The 27,984-nt window shown below is 32.1% G+C and overlaps 1 protein-coding gene across 1 annotated transcript in view; it reads left to right on the top strand.

Annotated features, from left to right (window-relative positions):
- Positions 1-736: 736 nt before the first annotated feature.
- The window catches only part of LOC133334243 (uncharacterized), a gene marked incomplete at its 3' end in the record, with an annotated part of 51,178 nt that continues 23,930 nt past the window's right edge, over positions 737-27,984 (top strand). Inside the window, exon 1 of the mRNA XM_061542531.1 lies at positions 737-966. Within this exon, the coding sequence (XP_061398515.1) occupies positions 810-966 (157 nt within the window). The remainder of the gene's footprint in view (positions 967-27,984) is intronic.

The raw sequence follows: 27,984 nt of genomic DNA, 5'->3' as shown, positions 1-27,984 counted from the left end.
GTGAATTGAAAAGTAATATCATCATCAGTTTGCCTGGCGAAATTGTTTTCGCTTTTCAATTCCCACAAACAGAAAGTTTAGTGTGTGTGTGCGTACGTGCGTGTATGTATATAATATATGTATTATTTTATTTATTTACTGCATACACAGACATGTGTTGTGTATGTATGTATGCGTAATTTAAACTAGAGTAAAAAACATCTTGTCAAGAGTATGAATAAAAAACGTTTATTTTATATTGTTTTATAAATATTTTCACAGCCAACCCGAATGGAACACTGAAATGAGAACTGGAGAAGAATTAAATAAAATGAATTAAATGTGGCAAAAAAAGAAGCAACAATAATAATAACAATAACAAAGGCCAACAAGAGCATGAATAAAAAATACAGAAATAACAAAGACAAGAATTGCCATTAAAGCATTTAACTTCAGAACAATTGTGAAGAAACCCACCATCAACAGAAGCAAACTTGCAACAATCACTAGCAACAGCAAGAATAACAGCAACAGTAGACAAGAGTTACAAAAACAACAACAACAATAGCATCAGCACAAATTAAACAATACAAACAGCCAAAGAAAGAACTTTGTACAGCTGAAAGACTACAGCATAAATTCAAGTATTAAGCACGGCAACAAGCAACAACAACATCACCGTCACGTCAGCTAAAACAACAATAACAGCAACAAAAAACAAGAACAAAGGCAGCATTTCCAGAAGCAGAAAAATCAACGATTCCCTTCAAACCATAGCTACAAGAGCTGTGGCAGTTAGCCACCATAACTGACTTTGCCGCCAGTGCAAGATGGCGACGCTTCAATATCATCCTGGTCCAGATCTGCGGCATTGGCTGCATCACAGCTGGCGTCAGATGCTCTGCGCTTGGTTAACATTCTGGGTATTTTTCATGTGTACACTGAGTCCCGTCTTACCAGAAGTTATTTACCGTGTGGATCCTTTGGGTAAATATTTTACTTGAATTTATACACATATATAAATATATACCTACTACATCCTACTACAACACATGTACAACACACACCGACCAACACACAAACATATTGTTTTGCACAAAACATCTTTGCCCTCTTTACTCAGCGTTGTATGTGCGTGTGTGTTGTTGTTATTTTTTAAGTATTCCCCGTTCGTCCTCGTCGTCATCGTTTTCGTCCTATCGGTCCAACGCTTCAAATTGTTCAGCTGGTATGAAGCGTTGCTTGATACGAATACAAAACACAACGTATTTAGCTTTTTGTTTTCCATTTGCCGTCTGTGGCATAACGACAAAACGAAATCCCCCACCATGGCAGAGGGACCAACAACTCTGGCAAAATAGGCAAGCTGGGAGTAGATTGTGGGCAAATACACAGTAAAAAACACAAAGAGATTTATTTCGGATTTCCTCTTGTTTTTCGAAAACTTTTCTCTAAAACTATTAACATTGGGTTTGATAATATTTTTTGAACAACTAAAATACCAACAAACAGAAATAGTTTTAAATTAGCTTTACTTCGGAACTGCGCTAACACAATGTATAATAAACTCTAGTTGACCTAAATAGCATTACGGTCTGTCGGTTAGATACAACATCAAATAAGAGCATATTTATGCATATTCAGGATATTTGTGGGATCTAATTGAAGTTTTCATTTTTCATTTATAACAAGAAATATATTTATTTTTTATAACAAGAAATATATTTATATTTTCATATTTCAGGAGCAATATACATATATACATACACACATACATATACATGACTCCTGCAAATGACTACATTCAGTGTCAATGTATGTCCGTTCAATCTTTAACCATTTTTAAGTTTCAATTTAGCTTCACTATAAATACAATTTGTATATTTTCGATTATAGTCTAGGATAGTTATTGTATGGAAATTTTCAGTTTTGGGTCTTGAAGCTAATGAGCGATATTTCTAGGCAATATTATGCCTTAGGGATGTAAAAGTTGGTACAATTGTACTAATTTGAGCACTATTTGGAAGTCAAAACTACTATATCACCCCAATGATATATTTAGCACTATTTCTACATTGTATCAAATAATTTTCACTTAAAAGTATTATAAGTGCTTACGAATGGATGAATTTTTGAATCAGATTGATAAATTCTGGAACATTTCGGTACATATATTCATGTTGTTTTTAAATACTCAATAGCTCGATGGCTTTCACGTCAAGAAGTTATTGAAACGATTATGGGGCAATGGCAATCACTTCAATATTATTTTAACTCAAGGATTTCGAAGCTGATTCCCAGAAGTTAAGGCTCAATTTTACTATTTCAACATTTTTAACCCCTTTTTAAAAACTGTTATTTTTGTTCTTACAATATGAAATTAACGGTCTAATATTGCAGATATGTATATGAAAATAACTAATAAAAACAATTTTGTACTATTTCGAATCAGCGTAATTACGTTTTTTCCTAACTCTTTTTAATGGAATTCCATAGTTTTAATACCCCCGTTTGAAATGAATGTAATTTGTAAATATCGAATTTTTCTCATTCCATTCATGCATTGAATGATAAATTTTCAAAATACACCCATACCAATATACTCGGCCGGATTCTCTCTGTGCTCTAATGTAAATTGAAATTGTTGTGATTACATTTTAAATTGACTTTTAATTCTCCACAATCAAATTAGTGGTTTCACCCAATTATTTTCTGTGTAGGGATTTTGGGAGCACTCGTGTAACACTCATGTGAACACGAATGAAAGGCATAATTGCACAAGCAACTTTTTAGAAAAAATGCTAAAAAGAATCCCCTGTGTACAGAAATTTATGTACGCACATACTCGTATGTGTACGATATGTGTACACATGTATTTTGTTTTTCATTTTCAAATATGGGATTTGCAATTTGGCTTCAGATTTAATATACCAGTCGAGCGGAATGAAAAAAGAACACATTAGGGTGGAGTATGAAATCCAAAACCATGTAAAAGTAATATTTCAAGTCGATTCAATATATGAATTCCAAACGTATCTGATATAAATTATATTGAAAAGTTCTAACCCTAATATTCGGTCAAGAGTTTTACATAATAGCGAGGGGAATTGGGCTTCGTAAAATAAGTTTTGTTTTTTTTCTAAAATGTAATGGACATTAATTTATCCTTCCGGTTTCACTTTGGAGGTTTGTCCTTCGGATTTTATTATGTTTAACATTTTAGGGGTTTCCTTTGTTGTCTCTTAACGCCAGCCTAATGAACAAATACACAACAACAAACACACACACAAAATATCTATACATGAATATTTTTGTTATAAAACAAACTGTAGAAAAACAACATTATTGTGGTCTATTCAAAGATTTAGGAAGACGGAAATCCAATAGATTGCTGTTAAATTGTTAATCCAAAGAATCAATTTTGACATCTATTTAAGTCGAACATGGGACATTTGAGAGTCGAATATCCTTAAGTAAAAACATTTACATATATATATGTGTGTGTATGTACATACACACGCATTTATTCAGTCTGTTTCGAATTAAAATCCCATTGCAAAATCTACACCATCCGTTTTTTGTTCAAACATGACAAGTTGTCATGTTCAGAGGGGTTTTTAGTAGTCAGTTTGTTAGTTTGCTGGTTGTTTATTTTTTGTTACGACATAAAACGTGCTAGCACTTGTTGGTAAATAGGGCCATTATAAAGCATTCAGTTTTTCGGCTTGACCAGTTTCTAAATTTCTACAATCGTCTGGAAAATTTTAATGGAATTCTATAAAGCCATTTCGGAAACAGTAAAATGCTGCATATATAAGTACATGTTAACTTTGGGTTGTAGCACAACTGAAATAAAAAATCCTTAATTGATGGTCTGGGTCAAAATTAGATATGACCTAAAAGTTTTTAAGTTTTTTCATATATCCCCACATTTGCATTTTTTACGCGCATATATTCACATATATATTTTTTATGAGAGTACGTGAGTTTTAATCATTAAATAATGTTCCTTCTTGGGAATTTTTTAATATTATTTTGAATTCCAATGTCCCTGCTCAAATGTTTGTCTCATTTAATAAATCCCCAACAGTTTATAATATGAAAGGGTAATTTCGGACTCTATAAAATGTTAGGCAACATATGCAATTTCTTATATGGGAAACATACAACATTTAAAAAACTGGATTTTTTCCGTAAATCGCTTTAGTGCTACGTAAATGTCTCGACTCCCAATTCGTTCGCTACAGAACTTTTGATTGTTGTGCGCAAAACTTATGGATGTTTCAATTAAAATTACACTTCTTAGAATATTGACCAAAATCGTAGATGGCTTACTTCTTTATATATGAATACGGGAAAAAGTTGTAAATTCTCGCGAAACATAAGAAAAATAATAAAAAAAAATTAGTATATATCATTTTAATTATTTTGAAGACTTAAGTCTCAAAATTTCAGCATCATTTAAGGTTGAATGCAGATACAATTTTTGAAAAATGTTACATAAGGGACGTAATCCTCATTTTGTTGGCTTCACAAATCGTTTGTCTTGACCTGTTTTATACATTTTTTATGTTAGATGTCAATATTTTAAACATTTTGCAACGACAGATCAAATAATCCAAAACTATTCAAATTTTCTGATATTATTACAACTTCCGTGCTGTTAAGTGATGACCCTCGGCTTCAGCTATGCCCACATATTTTCTTAATCAGTGTAAATATTTACGTTGATAGATATGTCCGCCTCTGTGTTTTGCTCACACTAGCCTCTAAAGGAATTGAAGTAGTTCTCCAAAATGTTGTATTGAGGTATAATATTGTTTCAGCCAGATCAAGTTCAAATATGGTTTACATCGGCTCACATAAATGTATGGACCTCATAATTTTACCTAAAATTTTTGTTATTTTAAAACTTTCTTCAACTTATTTGTCATCTAAAGAAATTCTGATAGACCGCCAATATCATTCATAACTATGCAGGCAGATCAAGTTTGAAGATCGGTCATATTAGTTCTCATTAAGGTATGTCCCTATCTGACTGTGGATTTGGATTTATATATATGAATGAATTTATATATATGAATGAAATAACTGGGGAAATTTAAGTATATATTAATTTATATGTATAATCCTTTTAAAACGGTACTTCCTAAGTCTGGATATTTATACCCTACACAACTATGTTGCCAGGGTATTATAGCTTTGTTCAGCCCCAAGAGTTTGTAACGCCGCGAAATATTTGTCCTAGACCCACCTTTAAGTATACCGATCGTCATATCTCGACTAGCTGAGTCGATTTAGACATGTGTCCGTCCGTCTGTCTATTATAATTTGTAAACACGATACACGAAATTTTGCATGTGGGATGGGTTACAGGTGCTTACATATTATTATATTATTTAGTAACCCATTACCACGCTAGAGGGCCGAAATATAGTGTTGATCGTTTTGAAATTTTGCATGAGGATACAGTTAGGGTCAAGGACAATTTTCGGAGATGATCTATAATTTTGGGATGAAGTGGACCGAAAACAATTATAAGCCGAACATCACAACACAACCCACGGTGAGGGGAATCTGGACAAGTAATTAGAAGGGCTGTAGGGGAGACTGGGGCACCTTCGGCATCGGGGCACCTTCGGCAATCGCGTTTTCGATATGAAGCTCTCACCGTACATCACTAGTTTCGATACATGGGTATCGAATATCGAAATATATAACTGACACAAAGTTTGAAATTTCTAACTAATAAGCATATTTAGATACATGGGTTTTTGTATTTTTATAGAGGTTTCTGTAATATTTCAATTCCATTTCGTAAGTATTTCGTGTATAAAACTTTTAATTTTTTTAAGACAATATTATTAAAATGTGGTTAACTACGATGTGTATTATTATAGAAATATTTAAAAATATAATGTTTTTACAAAACTGATCGAAAACAATGAAAAAAACTATAAAAAGTACATTCGGGGCACATTCGGCATTTTAAAGTGGGGCACATTCGGCCATTTACAGATTGTGCAATATTATTTCCTTAAAATGTTTTTGAGTTTGTCTTTAAAACTAATCCTTTAATATGGTTCGAAATTGCATATATAAGATCAAACGTGCTTGTATTGACGAAAATGCGATAGAAAAAACCTATTTCTGATAGTGTGTGCGACCTTTAGATTTCAACGTCCGTCGCTAGGAAATACAGCCCAGAAATTCAAACATGTTGTCGTGTATTAAACCCAATAGAGCCTTTAGAGTATCTGAATTTCAACCAGACTGATAGCGATGATAATTACCCGGCTATGACTATGGTGCCGAATGTGCCCCATAAAATGCCGAAGCTACCCCGGGTTGGGGCACATTCGGCAAATTTGACTTTTTTTACAAAACTGTAAAATTTTTTAACTAATACTATTTTTTTATATCTTTTTGGTACTATTTTTTATAATTAAGTGTCCGAGGACAATAATCAGCCATAAAGTTGTTATATATGTTGAATAAGTACTGAGATATAGAGCTCTAAAAAAAAAGTGCCGAAGGTGCCCCAGTCTCCCCTACTTAATATTAGTAATATTCGGAAAATATGTTAGTGTAAACGGGCAAAAGGGTGTAAATATCACGAAATGTTGCCCAGGCTCGGAATAAATATTCGCAGAATGTTAGAGTTCCGTTGCAGTTGTGTAGGGTATCACTTGGTCGGCCCCGTCCGACTATACTGGTTTTACTGGTTTTATGTTTTTGCACATTTTCTAACTTGTATTACACACATTAATAACATCGACACACATTTAGTTACCTAAAAATGTCTACTTTGAACAGACCGGCAAAATAGGTAGTTACAAGCGATAGTAAATAGATTTCAGCGATAGTAAATAGATTTCGATATATGGACCCATATATCGTTATAAAATCGATGTATCTCAACACATATAACATTTGCTTCTGTCGCACTGCACTGTCTTCCGAAGAATTTCCAGTCATACCGACAATAAAATCATTTGATATTTATGGTGGGTTATGTTTGGACAAAAATTGGATACTCAATTCATATCAAATGTAAACATTGTCGGCTTAACTCTAGTTTAGTATTGCCCGCATCAACCATCGAAAATAGGACCGACATTTCAATGAGGCATATTTTTATTGCATTATGAGAGGCTTACCCGTAATTATATTTCATATTTCAAACACACGCACAATGTGTTTTGATTAAATTTTTATTTTGGCATTTACATTTTTTCGCATGACTAAGCAATAAAAATGCATGCAGCGGACTGAAGAAATTGTGCAGATACTGCAATGTAATGTATAAATAACATTTCTAATTTTTTGAGGACAATCTAATTATAATTAAGTGCAGAAAACTATGAAAAGTGACACTATGTAGTACTGTCAAAATATAGACTGCTGTCCTGCTTTTATATTTTTAACTTATTTTTAAAACACAAACTATTTAATATGTAATTGTTAATATATGGATACAATTACAATACAGAAGGAGGAGAGATGATAATCCAAATTTAGAATGATAAAATAAATCAAAATTCTGATTTCAAATTTGTTGTACAATAAGACCAATAACTACCATATATATATATATATATATATATAACAATTATTCAACCGAACATCACAAACTTACTTACAACATACATGTATGTATACCTACATACAACACGTATACCATCAATTTAACAAGAGCACAGCTATATTTTGCTGCAATTCAATGACGTGTAACTAATTGTTTTTCATTACATAAAACTGTTTCAATCAAATTACATTTTCCGAATTTCTCCAATCAATGGATGAATTCACTGTAAGACATACTTGCAACTCCACTCATATATTCAAATGCTTTAACTGTTTACTTTATAAACGTCACAGTTAAATAAGAAATGAATTTTTGTAAAGAAGAAGAAGAACTTGGTGATTTAATACTTGTTTACTACTCGAAAAGAACTCATTGTGATGACATAGCACAGACGAAAGCATATATAGTTGTTTCCCCCTTTTTTCGTTGTAAAATACATTTGTATAGAACTTTGCAAAACCCTTATGAAATTTCCCAACAATGGATACAGACAACAATTTATGAGATTCTGTGAAAGCCGCTTCAAATCTCTTCCTCGGCTTCGTACATTGTAAATGTTCAATAACTGCTGCCGTCAATAATAAAAAAGAACAACAACTTCATGCCCATTATACTCCCTCATCTATTCAGCCTGATTGCGCTTTGTATTTGTTTTACTAACGGAAGTACATTACAATAGACGATGCATTGAAAGGACAAAGCAAAATGAACATGATAGGTACTATGTTGTTGTGAGCGATGGCGAGAGAGGGCGAGTGGGGGTGTGAGTTCTGCTGTAAACTCGAGAATCAAAGCATTCCTTTCATTCGACTTGTTTACATCCGTACAAGACAAGAAAACGACCATACATTATGGCACATGATTTTTGCTCTTTTTCTGTGTTTTCAGCTTGCTTTACATGACATCATATTTCATGTCCATCCTGCTCATGTATTTGTACCCACACATTCACATACGCACACACACAAACACAATAATCAGAGATGTTTGCAGAGATGGGGCAAAACTACCATATATAAGACATAACTTGACAAAGTTTTTTAACAATTACAAATACAACTTAACATAATAAAATGTGGTGGTTATAAATTGCCAACTTATTCAATGTGGAAAAAAGGCCGACTTGTAGGGACAACAACAGCCAAGACAATTGGTTATACCCACTAGATGTCACAAGGACTTATACGAAATCCCAGGCATTTTGTGTTCGTAAAGTTGAAGTATTTGTAGACTTCGAGTGTGTATTAGAGTGTATCGTATGATTTTCGCAGATGTATTTAATTATAAGAAGATTTTATTAAAGCCAAATATATCGAAATATTCGGTTTTCATTTTGAGCAAATTGATGTTATAATAAAGCCACAAAGAATGAACACACCACTTTTTGTGTATTTTGCAAGAGGCGCTTTTAATATTTATGTTATAGTTCATATTAAATTATAACCATAACATATTTATTCCTATATCTGAACCGAATTCATTTTCCAGGATATATTCCCTTGCATATGCAAAATTGTCATCAAATATGTGGAAACAATAGTTTTTTTTTGCGTACCCTATATTTTGAACGATTTGTACAAATACCAATGTTAAATTTTTACAGTTGTTTTACAATTGAGAATATTAGAAAGTCGTAAACTTTTCAACAAATTTGAAAACTTAAAAAAAATTGCAGAGTAAATATTACCGGAGAAATGCGCAGGGAAACTTAACATCTAAATATGATCCGATGTTTTATTTAAATGTGACATTATAATCTAAAGTCGGTTGCCTTGACAAAATTTGAATTTACATGGAATAGGAGAAAAATATTCCTGTGGGGAATAAATGTTATTCTATTCTCACTGATGATACCAAGAAATTTGACATGTCCTCTTTTTATAATAATACTGGTACAGATAGCAGGAAAACATTAATAAATCGACTCAGAAAGTGATTTACCAACTTGACTTGTATTCTTCTAAATGTCACAAAAACGTTTTGCTCTGAGTTCATTTTATTTTTTAAATATAATGTGATCTGGATTGAAGCATTTTCTTAAAAGTATAATTTTAATCCAATTCCTGGAAATATTCTTTAATTTTTGTAACATTTAGATACTATGAAAGATGCAATTTTGACATTGGTGCACAATAACAGCTAGTATTGTTGATTTTGTAAAATGTATATATTGATCCTCATTTTAGGTGTGTTCTTTTTTTGAAAACTTTCTTGCCAAAATATATGTAGTACCAAGAAATATTTCGGTCATTGTTAATCTTTGTTTTAAATCACATGCGCTTTTCATAATGCATGCACCCCTGCCTCATGTCATAAAAATATCTTTTACGCATAAACGACCTGTAAATTTAACAGCCAACGCAATAAACAACAAGTTTTATTTTTGAAACTTTGATAAACCTATTCATTTTTATCTTTCTACATACAATGCGAACTAGCGAGAGTACATACACAGGTTATTAATATTTGATTACCGTTTCTTCCTGGGAAATAGATAACAACTTTTAATCCTTTCGGAAACAAAACTCGTAGTACTTCGTATTTTTTATAACTTAGTCTTGATTTTTTCAAGCAATGAAGGACTACTCATCTTATTCGGTAACAAGAAATTACCAGCTCACATGTTTTCGAGCAATTTTCATCATCTACCACTGCCACTGTTTGTCACTGCTGTGGCTGTTATTGCCGCCGTTTTTTCGGGTAGCATCATTAAGTTTTATTGTTGTCATATATTATGCCGACATGGTAAAGTAACTGCTATTAATGCATTTTATGCGTTTTCTTCTTTACGCATACATGATTTTAATGTTTTCACAACATTAATTCATGTCTGGCTCAAGTGAAACGCCCGCTTATGTTCGCTGTATCCCCCCACCTCCCCACTACCTTCTGCTGAGTGTGGCGAAGTATGTGAAAGGTACGATTCATGTATTTCATATCGTACAAGGACTCACATGCACGGATTTCATTAGAAATGAAAAGATGGGAGGAAATGTCATGTTTTATGCTCGGGCAACCAAGATAAAACCGAAATGACTTGTCGACTGTGGTTGGTTGGTTGGTTGGTTGGATATCTTCCAGTGTGACTGAAGACTCATATAATAAGACAAAAACGTGCCTAATAAATATTCAATTCAATTATACGCAATTTGTTACATGGCTGAAATTAATAAAACACCAGAACGTCGTCAACGTCGACAATGATGCCGCCCGATGTAATGTTCACATTCAAACGATGTAAACGGATGTTAACGAGAAACGGCCGCATCCGAACAACCCAAAAACACGAATACAAAACACCAACATTCATATTTCGGTACCTCTGGAATGAGGTAAATTCGTCATTTTCAGCACATGTTTATGAACACTCACACACATACGTATACAAATACGTAAACCATAATTGCCAGCAACACCTTAAAATAAACATTGGCTACTGGCTCACAGTACAGGAATGACGGATGATAATTTTGAATGAAATGTTGGCCTGCTACAAACCATAGGACTGAACTTAACATCTAACGTGAATGTCGTGTTTTGTAAAATTTTCCTATTAAGTTGACCATTTAAATTAAAAAAAAAAATCACACAGTTTAAGACATGTTTTATAAAATCATTTATAAAATACCTGAGTAATTTGAAACCTTAGTGAAGTTTAGAGGACATGTAATGTTTAAGGATGGTTTAAAAGGTGCAGGAATTATCTTTGCAAAATCTGAATACCGGGTACAAGAAACCCGTGGGCCGGGTCGGGTATAATTAAAATGAAAAATAACTCAATTCGAATATCTTTGCACGTATAAGAAAAAATCAAAATATTAACCCATTGCACCTGTAATGTGGTTTGGCATAGTCTGCACTAATTTGTTTGTGCTTTCATACTTTATATACAAAGACTGAAATTTTTGTTGCCATTTTGAATAGATTTTAGAGATTTTTGCTTGTCTTCGAAAATGATTTATCGGACTTAATTTGATGACACTAAATTGTTTTTATACCCTTCACCACACTGTGGTACAGGGTATTTATCTTTGTGCATATGTTTGTAACAGGCAAAAGGAATCGAGATAGACCCATGGTTTCATTTGAAAATATGCATAGAATCACTTTCTGAGTCGATTTATGCATGTCCGTTCGTCTGTCCGTCCATGTATTTTTGTGAACAAAGTACAGGTCGCATTTATGTTGCGATTTGGATGAAATTTGGCACATTTCACTTATTTGGCCCAAGGACGAGCCCTATCGAAATCGGTTCAGATTTAGATTTTATGTAAATGGAGCACCATACTGCCAATATCAGCCCGATTAAGACAAAATTGTGCACAGAGTACTGAATTAGGACTAGACTGATAGGTGCCAAGTTTTGTTGAAATCGGTTCAGATTTATACAGCTCGCATAAATATTTTCGTCCAATTTTATGTAAATGGTGCACCAAACTCCCAATATTGGTCCGATTGAGACAAAATTTTGCACAGAGTACTGAATTAGGACTAGATTGATATGTGCCAAGTTTTGTTGAAACCGGTTCGGATTGGTATGTGTATAGGTTGTTTTAATTTAGTTCAAAAGTTTATGTACCTCACGCAGTTAATTTCGTCCGATTCCATTTCAGTGGTCTATTCTAGATGCTATGTCTATTCTATCTAAATGATATTATACATCTCTTTTATGTACCCAAAGTGGTGAAGGGTATCATATAGTCAGCCCCGCACGACTTTTGAACAGGCGTGCTAATTAGGTGTCTCTTTGAAAAGTTGACTTGTTTCCTAAATATCGTTATATATCAAACATTTTCCATGACTATTTTCTATTTTTACATTTAATCGCTCTAGTGCAATACTCATAAGTAAGTTAAGAAAAAAAAAACAAATTAAGAAATATTTAAAAATATTCCAAATGAATCGAGGGTTAATGAAAACACTTTTCCCTTTAGATGTTTGATAATTACGTGACTACCACCACTGTATATCGGACCGGGCGAACTTCGTGTCGAACCAATTAACCACAGCCACAAACATTTCGAGTTTTCTACTAAGAACTTTTAATTTTTTCTTAAAATATTTTTTCGTCAATACCTTCAAAGTGAAAATGGCCCAGCTGGTCTAAATTGATGTATTAATAGACACGTTTTACACCAGATATATATAGACATAATTATATGTGATCTTCATATAATACTTAGTAACTTTTTTTAATTTTGAAATTTTATTATTATTATTTTCAGTCTCCTTTTCACGAAACTCCTTTTTCATAATGCTCCACATTGTTCTCAATTCCTAGTTCAACTGATGATGTATTATATAAATATTGAGATAAATTATTAATTTTGCTATGTAAGAAATTAGTTTGTTGGGTTGTGAATACAACAGCCATACATATCTATACACATTTATATTTATGTGTAAATAATATGTAGTGTGTGTGTATGACACATATTGATCTGTGTGTAGTGTGTACATTGAGATGTGCTTTTAGTATTGGGCGGTATATTTTCTTTGACAAGATGTGTGTTTGTGTGTGTGTGTATGTGTGGATGAATCTGAGACATGGGGGGAGGTCTTATGATATTGTCTGTTGTGTTATGTTATGTTTGTGTTTACAATAACATGAGAATCACTTGTACCACCAGATTGGTATTGAGATATGTTAATTTACTCTTAAATCTGCACTTTTAACAAGACCATTTAACTAAAGGACGACGAGTACCTCTACATCAATGTCTTTGGGGATATCATTGCGTATCCGCATGCACACACATACACATACACTGCCAACCATTGTTTGTGGGTGAGTGTGTAGATATGTTACACGATTGCTGTGTTCATTCATATCATGTGTACGTGTGTTTACAAGCATTTCATTTTTGTACAAATGCGATAGGACATGTGTTTCTTTTGGGAACCTACGTTCATTACATATGTGTGTGTGTGTGTGTGTGAACATAAATTGTATACGTCACTGATCTGCAATCACAATTTGTGTAAAATATAAAACGTGTGAGTTGTTGCTGCTATTATATTTGTATTTGAAACACTGCAATCTACACTATGTGTGCGTTCAGTAAACTTACATATCTTTACGAGCAGTACACATACACTTAATGTCAACCCATATCAGATAAACAAGATTCATTTTGTGGCAACAAATTCACAAGAAACCATTGCGGCCGACCACAAACAGTGGAACGACACGTCCTCGTCAAATACCCAAAATAGAACGCAACTGCAAATAAATGAAATTTCCATTTAATTCAAAACAAAACGAAACGGAAACTCAAACAAAAATCAACAAATCTGGCACTTAGCGTGTCGTCTGCTGCTTCAAAAGTTAGAGTAAATCTTGTTTGGAAAAGGAATCGTAAAGCAGCGTTCGAACGACTGTCTTCTTGAGTTTTTCATTGTGTGCAGAACTTTGTGGCAACATCACCTTTTGGTGTCTGTTGTGCGTTTGAAGTTGTCGTAGAGTGGTTCATTAAAGATTAAGGACCCCAAATGTTTTCAAGTCGCTTAGATGTCAAGTAAATGTTTGAAAAGTAATAACGTGACAGGAAGACATCTTCACGTACAGTTGTGAACTCAATAAACACCAGCAGGATTGGGGGGTATTTTCGTTGTTAGATAATGCCATGGAACGTGTACCGAAAGATTGTGTAAAATTGTATTATGTTGTATCGAAACTATGCTGATAATAACGTTTATCGAATACACTTAGACGTAAAGGAAGCGTAAGACAATGCATTTATTAATGTGACAATTGATATGTTCCAAAATAATTATAAGTCAATATTTAAGCGAGTTTGTGTGTTGTCACTTGAAGAGAATGTTCAAAATGTATTTATACTGTATACATACCATACTTTGAAGCCGTATTACTCGGCCCCATCCGAATAACATTTCGTGTGTTAAATATTCAGTAACACAAAAACAGTTTTTTATGACTGTTATAGAGCAAGCATTTTACATAATAGCCTATTTTTTAAATTTACTAAAGAATTTAAAATATTTTGTATTCGATAGTCTTTTGGGGACAATAACAAATACACTTCCCCTAACATAAATCGTAAATTGACAAGAGCATAAATTTCTTTAAAGACATGTATATCTTAAGAAAGGAATGCAGAAATAATTCACATATTTGTTTGGTAAAATTATTTTATTTTGTAATTGTTGTTTTCTGTGTCTGTTCTTTTCAAAAGTTATCTTCTTTTTTTATAAAATTCATAAATGTTTTATTATGAATATATGTACGTACATTCGTACATATATATTATAAATATGTTTACCTTCGACCCATTATCAATGCACTCAATCCTTTTACAATAAAAATATGGAAATAGTTAGATTGTTACAAAGCAGACATATCGGAACGCTTGAAAATTCACCAAAAAATTTCACTCTTTAATATTTGTATATTTAAAGCATTTTCTTTGGTTTTCATTTTGAAAGTCAGCTTTTTTAGGGTCGTACCTAACTTCATGTGTATGCCTACGATTTTATTCACCTCAAAAGTTAAATATATGTATTTCAATGAATGTTACCCAAATACATTGCGTATAAAAATATAAAGTTGAAATTTTTCAACATTGACAATGCGTATTTTGAATTTTTTGGTTTTTGAAAATAGAATTCTAGCCATTGAAAAATTTGTTTTTCTATACATGTAAACATTTTTCAGTTTATTAAGGAAACGATTTCATTCAATTTCGCCGTCTTCAATTGACACACAAGTAAATAAGGTCCTTGCGAACTTGGTTAATACGGACGTTCAACAAACGTGAGAAGGTGAGTGTTTTTGTACGGAGCCCAAAAAATTACGACCCTTATATGTCCTACTCGTTTTTTTATTATTTATTTTTTGATATACTACACTTAGGAATGGTGAAAGACCCATGGTTAATATTGGCATCACTAGCATCCGTTTATGACCATACATTAAAAAAAATGTCTAATAATTTATCCAATAGCAATAAAATATGGCACGGGTCCTTGCTTTATTTTGGGATGGCCCACATTAAAATTTGTGTGGATCTGTACAGTTTTAAATATATAATTATATCATGCTGTCGACATAAAATGTTGCACACAATTGAGTTTGACAGAGTCGTGATAGCTAAACTCAAAAACTACTGCGCCGATTTTAACCAAACTTTATGCACATGCTCTATGGGGCGTGAGCAGTGCATCGGTGTAATTTATTTCTGATAGGTATATCCTCATGTACCTTTGCCCTATAAATTGCACGATTTTTGGCATATTTTCTACCCTATCATGCGTTATAAATATCGGTTTACGTTCGTGGGTTTTGTGATCTTGGAAAAATCCACATTAAGAGTTGCTGAAATTTCTTGAAAAATTGCCAGCTAAATTGACTGCAATTTAGTATTTCTGGTATCCTGTATCATGGAATATCATTGGAAAATATTGTGAGAATATCCCCAAAATTAGCTTGACTGTCAATTTTAATGTTTTGCTTTTTCTCAATGGATTATTATCTTAAAACTGTGCGCAAACAAGAGATTCGTCTTCGTCATATATATCTCTATGGAATCGCTTAAAACCACGCCGCTTTTGGAGGATTTAAAATCTATTGCGAAGGTAAAGATATCAACTTAGGTATATCTGCCTCGAACAATGTTGCGTATGGATATTTAAAAATTTGTTTTCCATACGCCCCCTTTGACCAAAAAACAAACATACATTTTGATATCTCAGTTATTCATTATTAAATCTACTATGTTGTTAAATAAATAATAAAAACACAAAGTTTTTCACCATTGGGTTTCCTTTAATTAAAACACTTATTTTCTCTTATTAACTGGTCTTTAATGTGAAACGATAAAAAATACATACGCTTCAGTTGATTCGAGTGGTCGTTCGGATACAGCCAATAACTTCGATATGTTTACAGTTTTAACCCAACGAATTAAAGTTTCATCACCGGCTTTCCGTGCCGCTTTGCCAAAGATTGAATATGTTCTCCGTTACTCGGATACGCATTAATACTTTATGAGCTCCTATCTAACACTGTGCACATTCTGCTGCCAACCTTCTTCTTCTGTACATAACGAAGTATATGTTTCTCGAATTACAAATAAAAATGTTTTTCAATCACTTGGGAATTTCATGTCGTATCATGTTAAAGATTTTTTTCTTCTTCGTTAAATCGAATAAGAAACTCCTTTGATCTGGTTAACATTGGATGGGCAGTCTGACAGCCATATTAGGTTTTGAAGCGGAATGTAAAAAGTTGTTGAAACAACAACAAAAAATCCAAACAAACATTCGTTTTCTATGTAGATAGACCAAAATAAATAGACACAGTTCGATCGAAAGCAATTACGTTACGGTTGCTCATTACAGCTGATGAACTGGACGTAATTTATCTTCGCAGTATTTTTTGTTTTTTTTTTCAGACAGCATAATTAATCAGACAGAATTGTGGCAATTTTCATTGGACATTTAAGGCATTATTTGCGAAAGCTTTTTAAGTTTTTAATATGCGGAAACTTCTCCTATACTGGCAAAAAAAGTTTGCACAATCGTTATATTAATGTGAATGTGAAATATAGAGCTCTAATTTGAAATACGATGTTTTGACATTTAACGGTTTTTAGCAAAAAAAGAAAATGAATTGAAAATGGTTTACAAAGAAATTTTAACGAACAGCTTAACAACATTTAACCTTTACAGTATTGTAAAATCTGAAAAATGTTATGTAAATAAATTAAAAAAGTCCAGATGATTTTGGTAATAAGTTTATCCACATATTTTTTGTTTCCAACATGGTAACAATTTTACATGGACAAAATAAAAGAATCAAAATAAAGTCATATTATCAATGGCCTATATTTTACTATAAACATTAAATTTATAATAGGTATCAACGATGTCCCCATGTTCCAAGATTCCCCCATGAAGAAAACTAGTATATTTTCCAGTGGGGGACTCAGGACTTTACATCGAGAAAGAAACATGCTCAAAACGTAGAGAGCTTATCATGGACAAACAAACTTCCGAAATATTGAATTTTATTGTGTGGAAGAGAAGACATCGCCTTGAGGAGATGTTAATTCTCCGGAATACTGTCGTGTGACGTATAAGGAAATTTCAGAGCGCTGTTGCGATATGGAGCGGATGAGGATGCAAACATTAGAAAACGTCCCATAATACAGATCGTTTTAATGGAAATAATTGAAGAAGTCAACAGTGATGTATTCTTTTCGGTTTTAGCGGATGAAACTACGGATATTTCCGGAAATGAGCAGCTATCAATATATGTTACTTTTTTCGACAAAGTATCTAAAAAAATCAAATAATGTTTCCTTTGCTACGTCGAAGTGGAACGATTAACGTAAAAAGAATTTTCGACAACACAATAATCAGGCTTGGTTTGGATCCAAGGCCAAGGATATGACGTGGCATCTAACATGTCAGGTATTATAATGGAGTGCAGGCCATTATTAAATCAAAATTCCCTTCTGCAATAGCATTCACTCATTAAACCGAGCTTTGAAGATCCAAGAAATTTGTATTTTCTAAAATTTCGAAAATTTCCCCATTATTTCGAAAATCCCAAAAAAAGGTCTGCTACTTTATGTAGAATATTTCCAGAAGCAAGTACATTTTTCAAACAACAACATTTATATAGTGAAATACGATAGGTTGGTCGGCATGGTTGATTAGAAATATTGAACGAATCTATAAAAGCAAAAATATAAATAAGGGAAAATGTTAAAATTTAATTTGAATTGAATCCCAATAAATAAGTAATGCATGTTAGATAAAAAATCTTTTTATTTCATACATTTGTATTGTTAAAATTACTAAATTTATAGTAGAGAATATTTTCTATTAAAAAAAAATATATATTAATCAGGACAAATTAGGCAGAATGGTATTTTGGCTTTTATATCATCAGAGTACACAACAAGCATTTTGATGTTCAACTAAAGATCTGAAATATTTTCCATACTGTATTTTTTTTCTTCTCCTAACAAACCTAACAAACATTATTCTATCCAGAAAACATTATTAAAAAATATTTTGTAATTTTCTAAAATATTTTGAGGACCTGATTAGCACAGCAAATTAGCTTAAAACACTGCGTGTTCTGCGGTTATAATGGCCAACATACCCATATCGCCATGCTCATTTTGTTGTGACTGATATTTTTTCAGTGATAAAAATTATTCCAAATAATAATATTATCTAAAATTAATTTGTTTTAAGAAGTAATTATACATTTCTAGTAGTTCCACCAATTTCGGGTACATTGCGACTATGTATCTAGCAGAATTCTCGAATATTTCTCAACACAAAAGTTCTTTAATTTTTGTATACTATGTATCAACTTCGTAGTATAGCCTATAAAGAATTCTATACCTGATTACGCCAATAGTACAAAAGTATCGAGCACATATAACTACGATGAATATGCAGGGTTATGTAATATTGCATGATTTGGACCAATCTGGAAAATATTATTTTTTATAACGCGTATATCTATTCATCGTAAAAAAGCACACAAACCTAAATAAACATATATATATTTTGTTAGTTCTATTCATTACATATCAGCAGTATTAAATAATTGACACATACAAATATATACAGAGCTTATTAAATTCGTATGGAAACTTATTTAAATTGTAACACTTTTAAAAGGGAACATCGGTCTCTTTTTTTGCCGAAACCAACAAAAATATTGCAATCGTGCCAAAAATATGTATTTCTTGTCTGTACATGCATTGGCATATTGGTAATTGCGATTTCAGTAGCCGACCATGTGAAATGGGATCAGAGTAACATGAGTGCACACGAACAGGGAATGTGGTGTTTTGGTATTCAAACTTGCATACTTGTCCGAATGCCAAACAACAATTGCTGCTCGAAACGAAAACAAAAATTGGAGCAACTACATCTGAATGTGTGTTCGTTGTTTTTTTTCATTTTTCGTTTGGTTTTCGCTTTGTAACAAAAATTCGTTAAATCTTGTGTTAACATAGTGACCATTAAAGCAAATTCCAAATTAGGGATAAATTTAGTTTTTTTTTTGTAAACTAATGCAGTCGAACAATGCAGTATGGCCAAGTAAATGATATTCGGCGTTTGTGCCACACATCTAATGCGTGTGTAGTGTTTGTATGTAATTTTTCCCATATACAATTGAAATTTTTTATTTAGAAAGAAAAAAATAATAAGAATTCGACATACTTAATTGTTGTACAATATAATTGCTCTATATTCTAAGGACTGAATTGCATAGATTTTTTTCTATTAGCAACATTGCATATCCGCAACTTTCTGACAGCTGCAATGGACATAGACAAAATATGTTGCATTGTTCAGAAATTTGCCCTTGGTTTGATTTACCTATCAGAACTAAAATAGCCGGTGTTTTTAATTAACTTTCAATAACATAGCGGTGGTTTAATTAAATCGATAATTTGGCTTTCAAGTATGGTACTTTTGGTGCTGACGTATACACCATGTTTAATTCAAATTACCAATATACACAAGAAATCAATACAAATGTTCAACATTCAAAGACATATACTGTTCAGGAAGTTGTGTATTATGGTATTTATTTAGAATGCATAGAAACAATTTCTTGGTCGATACATATATATTAGCATATGTCCACCGCTTCGGGTTAAGTTTTATATTGAAATGTGTGTGGTAACCGTAATGAAATTACGATTTTTACAGAAACTTTATGATATTTAATTTAATTTTTTGGAAAATAAAAATATTGTATTCTGGGAATGGTAAGATATATTCTATGCATGATTTCAAAAATCGTTTTATATATATCTTATATGACATAAACAGAGCCACATAAGACCTAACAAAAGAAATGCAGAAAAGATAGAATTAGGGAATGTTTAGATTAAACATTTTGGGTTTGATCCCCTATGATTCTAGGAATTCCGTGTTTTTTGAGAACTCCTTCAGTCTTCTCCATTCGCACCACCTCAGCTCGGTTTGTCCGTTAAAAGTGTCATTTCCCAAGAATTGTTTCCGAAGGGATGTAAATGCTAGGCAATGGCACAAGAAACGTTCCAATGTTTCACTGTCTTCCCCACACGCTCAGATAGCTAGTAGGTTGATTCCTTTGTGACTCGGTACCCATATAATTCGTACAGGTCCTTGGTTTGAAAAATCATTAATGGTATTTATACATTCCAGTACAGTTTTGTATTTAACTGTTTTGAAAGATATTGCATTTATAGCTTGTTAAGACACTCTGTTATAGCTTGAACCACCCCCTGTAGATCGTTCTGTGATCTGTAAAACGAAGAGAAATTTCGGTACCCGGTTCTTCGATAAAATGTCCCAGTCCAGTTTTTCCTCCTAGTTGAGAGCCATCTGTCTAGCAACAATTACCAGCCGGCATCTGAACTAGTGTTCCATTGTTCTCTATCTGGTATTAAAGCTGCAGCCGCCGCTTCCTATTTTATTTGGATGTCTATTGGATGCATATAGTATTGTCTCCAAAGCCCTAGTTAGTGTTGTACGCATTGCCCAACATATACCAAGACAACACGTTCTCTGAACTTTCTGAAACGCTTTTACGTTACATTTTTTATCCATTGCTGTCCACCAGACAACAAATACAGTGAACTATCTTGGGATTGAAACCCCATTTAGAGCCTACGGCTCTTCTGCAGAAAAAACAAGCATCTGTAGGCCTTGTCAGCCCTTTGCTGCATGTGGCCTTTCCATTTAAGTTTCCTGTCTAGAATTACTCCCAAATACTTAGCATTGTTTGATATGGCTATCGTTTTGTTTTGGACGATGGGCTCTTCATACTGACCTATTTTTGTCTCCCTAGTGAAAAGACATATCTCCATTTTGTCCGGATTTACGTTTAAGCCCCTCGGTTTAGCACAAAAGTGGGCGATGTTTAGCACTGTTTCGGCTTTCCTGAAGAAGAAGTATTATAACGTCATCTGCATAACAGACTATAGTGTACACGAAGAATCAATCAATAAGGAACCATATTTAGGAACTGGATCGTTATTTTCAAATAACATGACATTTATCGTGAGCAAATATAATATTTAGTATACGTAAAATTTTATTAAATTTTAGACGTTTAATATACGCTCCAATTATCATTTAGCCACTTATAACGCAACATTTTATATAGATTCATAACAGACTATAGTGTTAATCTATTCCTTCAAAAATACAATATTGTCAAATTATTGTGAAGCCATATTGGCTAGCATCATATTGGCTGCAATAAAAATCGGAGTACATTTAAATGAATTATTCTCACCCACACTTTACAACAATTTTCAATAAATGCCAACATGTGTTTAATAATCAAACAATATATCAACCTTACTAGACTAGAAACATCTTGCTCAATCCTCTAAATTTGTTGGGGTACCCCTCCTTTTTTTAGATAGTATTAAAATATATAAAAAATCATCGTATATGCAATAACATTTAAACTTTCTCAGTATTAAAATTGTGTATATGTGTGCGTGTTTTACTTAATATAAATAAACTCCCCAATGTGTATTTATTTGTTGTGTAGTGCTGCTATTAATTACACTTCTCGTAAATGTTTCACTTATCTGATTTTTGCATTTTTTCCGCTCAAAGTTGTTGCATTTTTAAGTATTTATCTAAATTAGTTTTTCAAGCAAGTTATGGGAGTACCATTGAGTTATAAACAATTTATAGAGTTTGTGGCATTTTTTAATCACGATAAGCCTCACATTTTATTATACAATTCTATAGATAGTCAATAGTTATTTAATAAAATAATGAAAATAATATGAATACATGTTTACACACACGGGCACAGAGGCATTTGTATTAGTGTAGTATCCCAGTGAACAAGAGAGAAAATTGCATTGGACGTTAAGAAGTGTATGTATGATGTACATACATGTACAATGGAATGGGAAGTTATTTAAATTGAAAATATTAGAACGATGTAGTTTAATTTTGAGCGCATAATGGAATATAGATAAATATTTTTTACATTAAATTATTTAAAATAACAAAAAAATCTATAAGGGTGAAGTTAGCTTGATTAAATATATATTCATTATGAGAACGGGGTCGAGATTTTTTGACCAGAGTTCGACTTAAGTTTGATATTGGGTACTTACTTGTAAATAAAATTAACTTAGAATCAGAAAAAAATATTTTTATATAATGTTTGAATGGAGTTTCACACATATCTGTCCATCCATCCATTAGGATCGATGGACGACAAGTTTTGGACAACAACCCAGTAGTTAAATAATAGTTGATGAACTAGAAATTTTACTAATTATCTGTAACTATTACTAGTTACCACATCATGCACTAGACTGGTTAATTTAATATTATTAATATATATATATATATATATATATATATTATTGTAAATTTTCATTCAACAGAACATTTTTGCTTTGACAATTCAGAGAATTATTAATAGTTTCTAGAGTGTGACAAATGTTTTTTTTTTTTTTTTTTGTTTTGTTTGACATGGTACAATTATATGAGGTAACTGCAAAACCCAGCTGATTTGACCCCAACGTAATACTCGTGTCGATATAAATATGACAAATTGGATATATCCAACAGGAAAATTTAGCATGCATAAAAATGGGAATTGTTCTTTATAAAATATTCTCCCGAATCCGATTTACAAAATCTGACTACTGGGAATGTTTGAAGTAGTAAATCATTCGCCATAGAATAATTTCCGAATTTAGCATTTTCATATGTGTTACACATATATTTGCCAATGGCTCAATTAGAGCAAGAATATGGAAGCGATAGAAATTTAAAATTTCAAAGATTTGAGTTTCTAATTTTTATTTTTAAGATTCAAAAATATTACATTTATTTTTTTACATTATGCGATTAAATGACGTTGACACCAGTATTACTTAAAACAACATATTTCCATGTGGTTGTTGTATCGTTTATTGTGCAGCAACACTTGCTATTTTAGTACATTGGTCTTTTCACATATATATTCAGAGTGTATATTATTCGAAATTAGATTTATTAGACATAGTTTTTTTTAGTATGTAAAATGTTCATAATAACTTAACCCTGCTTTTCCAAAAAGTTATGATTACTTTGAGAATTACATACCAATTCTCTGATGTTATTTCGTCGAAATGCTTGTATGCCACCCTTAGATCTCTTTTTTACATTATCAAAATTGAAATTCATGATAAGGAAATTACTAGCTTTATCTTGGAAGAAAGTTTATTTCATTTACTGTTTTCCGTCATCCGTAAAACAGGTAGTTATACAAGACTGCTAACTAAGAAGCAGAGCAAAGTTTTAAAAAAGAAGATAGTTCGTAGGCATTGCTGAGACACACGTAACATATCATTAAAAGTTATAAAAAGTAAAATTAGTTTTAGGTTTTTTTTTTTGGATCAAAACTTTTTTTAGAATCACATCAAAGTTCCAGAATGTTATCTATGCATGTTATTTTCCGTTTTTTATTTTCGTTTTGATTTGACTCATTCTCTGATTACAAAGCGAGTACGGAAAGGAAATATGTTGAGTAGATTTATTTGTTCAGTCATTGAAAGCTGCAATAAATTGCAATAATTTGTTAGTTATTGTCACACAAATGTTATGTTTCTGGTATTATTTATGAACGGGCATTGATTTAATATAACCACAGTTTTCACAATTTTATTATGTTTTGTTGTTGTTCTTCTTGTTTTTGTATAAATGTCATTACCTTTTCGCATTAGTAAAAAAGTGCACACTTCCTCTGGAGGACCACAAAATGCAAATAGTTTACAAATTATTCATTGATTTATTGGGGGAAAGAATTAAACGGAGTTTATTAAAAATCATTGCCATGCATATGTTGTTCTTATTACAACAACGACAACAACAAGTAATAATAACAATAATATTCGCGCATAAAAATAACAACAAAGTTCAACCGCAACAAATAAATTTAATTAGATGAACATGCTAGCAGTGCATAATATTTCAATTAAATATATGTGTGTATGTATGTAGCATTATAGTAAATATAATATTCCGCGCTATTGCTTGCATACACATACATGCGCATGCATGCAAATATAAACATAGAAAACAAATATTAATTTTTATATTAACTAAAGAAGAGGTTATTAAACAAAAATCACCAAATTAAATTGTGCACTTTTTATGAGATAGGGGAATTTAGGTCCCTGATCAAGGGTGAAGTCACAGCGAAAACTTTTTGCTGTGATGAAAGGATATGTCATTTGGAAGTTTAGGGTACAACAAACCATTTCTGCTTTTCTACTTTTACAACTAAAAAATATAAATAGATATTTGAAATATGTTAACAGACATAGCAAATAGATATGGCTAAATGGACTGAAATAATCGATCAAGAGCGCATAAGCTATGTTTGCTTTCATAGGGGTTTCCAAATTTTGATATTTCTAGTGTTTATTAAGTTGAAAGCTATACACTTTCTCCCAGAAAAGTATGACCATGTTCGGGTTGTATTTTGGTTTTCCTTTGCGCATGTTTTCAACTGGATTTGGCTATATGTAAGGAATCTGATATTTCACAGAATAAAATACATCATAGCAGAATTTGTCTATTATAGGTTTAAAGTTTTTTCTGAAATAGCTCGAATATAAATATTCACCCCATTATAAATAGTTGTAACATAGTGGCCGCATTTACCAATTGCAGCGGATAAAATATCTCCTCATAAAAATTGTTATCACTTGTATTTTTTCCCATAGTGAATGACATATAAAAAGTATGTTTTGAACTCGCAACTAGGGTTGTCATCATGGCTGGAGTTGGCTGGATTGTTCGGCTTTGTTAATGCTTGTCCAGTTTCAGTTTGTTAATGCTTGTCCAGTTGTATTGTAATGTTAAAACAAATTTTTAGTATATCTCCCGACATCTCCCATTACACACACTGGCTACTTTCCTTGTCCCTTTGGCACGCTAAATATTGAAAATCATTCATACTTATTCTATGGCTAGATCCCATTTCCCGTGTATTGTTTTTATATCCTCCATAATAAGGAAGAGTGTATATTAAATTTGTCATTTTGTTTGCAACACCTCGAAATAGTCACCGACGTTTTTGGTTCTTATTGAATAACACACAAACGTACAAAAAATGATTAATATTGACCCAAGTTTCAGTGTAGCTCCATATAACGGTACTCCCCAATACTAGGTATTTTGGGGATTCTAGACAGATTTTCCAACCGAATTGTCTGTAATTTGTAATTTATTTTGAGATGTAATTGTATAACACATTTCATTACTTAAAAATGTTAATATTGACCCTCGTTTAAGGGTAGCACCCATATAACGCTAGCCCCAATATGGGGATTTTACACGTTTTTCGATCAAATTGGCTGTAATTTGGTATTTTGGATTCTCATAATGGTATTACCACAAATTATGTGTTTTGACCCAAGTCGGTATATTGAGAATTTTGGACACATTTTTCAACCGAATTGCACTTTGAATCGTATTTTTCTCGCGTATTTTTCGGTACGTTCAAGGTCCAATCATGACATGAGTATACTCCTAGGAGCCTCATTAATTTTAAATATATTGATTGTCGTCCTCATGGTGGAGGGTATAAAAAGTTCGGCCTGGCCGAATTTAACATTGTTGTTACTTGTTTCATCTTTTCTTTTTTGTCCACTTTTTCTTTTTTTAATCTAGTGTCTATGATGTAGAAAGACGTCTTCAGCATTTAATAATCAGTGATTCTGAAATTTGTCCCAAATATTAAATATTTATATATTGCTCACAAGTATATTTTCCTGCGATTTCGGGTTATCAGCAAATTTTTCACAGGGGTCCGTAAATTACGCGCGTTTAGTTTAAATATGTTCAGATATATATAAACAGAATCTAATATGTGAACAATATCACAAAAAGTGGAATAAGAGTATTATATCTCCTATCTCACTTATTTTTTTTCCGTTATGACTACTCAGATATCCAAGAATAAATAAACACAATAAATTTTGAAAATGCTCTATAAAATTAAAAGGGTATTAAAATATGGACCATTGAAACTTGCGTTGGCCTTGCCCACTACTTGATGATATGGAAATAAGATCTATTCATATTCCATGTCATGTAATATTCATCAAAATTCATAAGATATCGATTGAATATTGTCTGCAAAGATGCCAAACGATGCTATTAAATTGCTTTCGATTTCGCGTCTGATGTTATTTGGCATACAAATGATTGCAATTGTTATTGTTGTGGTTCGGGAAACAATGTATTCATTGATTGCTGAAATCTTATTACGTTCGAACATACATACACGCACAGATACAAAAAGCCACCATAATTTGAAATATATGTAATTGCTCAGCCTTGTGTCGTATTGACGGATTTTTATCGATGTTATCGGTCATTTATTACATTCAAATTTTATTGGCGTTTACAATATACATAAATACATATATTTTAGTTCGAACACTTGGTCATGCTGAATGTGTGGTGCAAATTAAAGTTTGTCGGTTGCATTGTCATTTCATTATTCCGTCGCACATACAAAATGTATTAAGGTGGTTTTGTGGTTCTGTCTGTTAATTATGCATTTTCCAGTATTTAATTTAAGATTTTCATTATACTCACACAGTTTTGAACATTAGTATCAAACGTATGAACAACTTAGAAATTATATGTTTGTGGAAAAAACAATTTCGTAGAAATGTCTGTAATTTTCACAATTACAAACATTTAGTGGGATATATATTTGCTAATAATGACTCCAAAAACAACTCTTATATTAAAATAAATTGAAATCATTTAGTGCAGTGAGTTTTTTATAAAATCGCCTAATCATTTATAAAATCGCCTAATCATTAAGATGTTGTCTATACTTATTTAAAAACTTATCAAAATATGATACCGAGATACGAGTTTGCAAAAAAGTCATAACCCTAACGAACACTTTATAACTTTAAAAACACTAAAATGATGTTATATTCTACTCTATTCGTTTCTACAATTATTTAAATTGTTGCAATCTACAACAGAGCAGACAAAGATATAAATTATTGTGAGGCCGTTTAATGTTGATTTGTTTCTGAACTAAAAACAACAACAACAACAATGCGTATCGTGATTTTGTTTTCAGTTTTTGGTAGTTGAAACGTCCTTTCCACACAAAATACAATTCGATTATGTGCTTTGAATGAATTAAGTTTGGTTGCGATTTATATTCAAGTGTCGAATCGAATCGAATCGAAAAAATGCAAATATTGTTTGGAAACTAAATGAATTATGCTTTCGAAATAAATGGAACAAATTTAATTTGTAGTTAATTCAGTTATTTATTGCAAAGTTTAAATTACTTTTAAAAAAGTGTTCAATTGCTAGTGAACGTTTTTGACAGGACCACTGTCTCATTCCTCCGAACGTATTTGAAA

This window comes from Musca vetustissima, unplaced genomic scaffold (genome assembly GCF_032173495.1).
Source record: "Musca vetustissima isolate MV318-11 ecotype Yass unplaced genomic scaffold, APGP_CSIRO_Mvet_v1 utg73082, whole genome shotgun sequence".
Lineage (NCBI taxonomy): Eukaryota > Metazoa > Arthropoda > Insecta > Diptera > Muscidae > Musca > Musca vetustissima.
The sequence above is the reverse complement of the archived record's forward strand: the minus strand, read 5'-3'. Positions and strand labels throughout refer to the sequence as shown.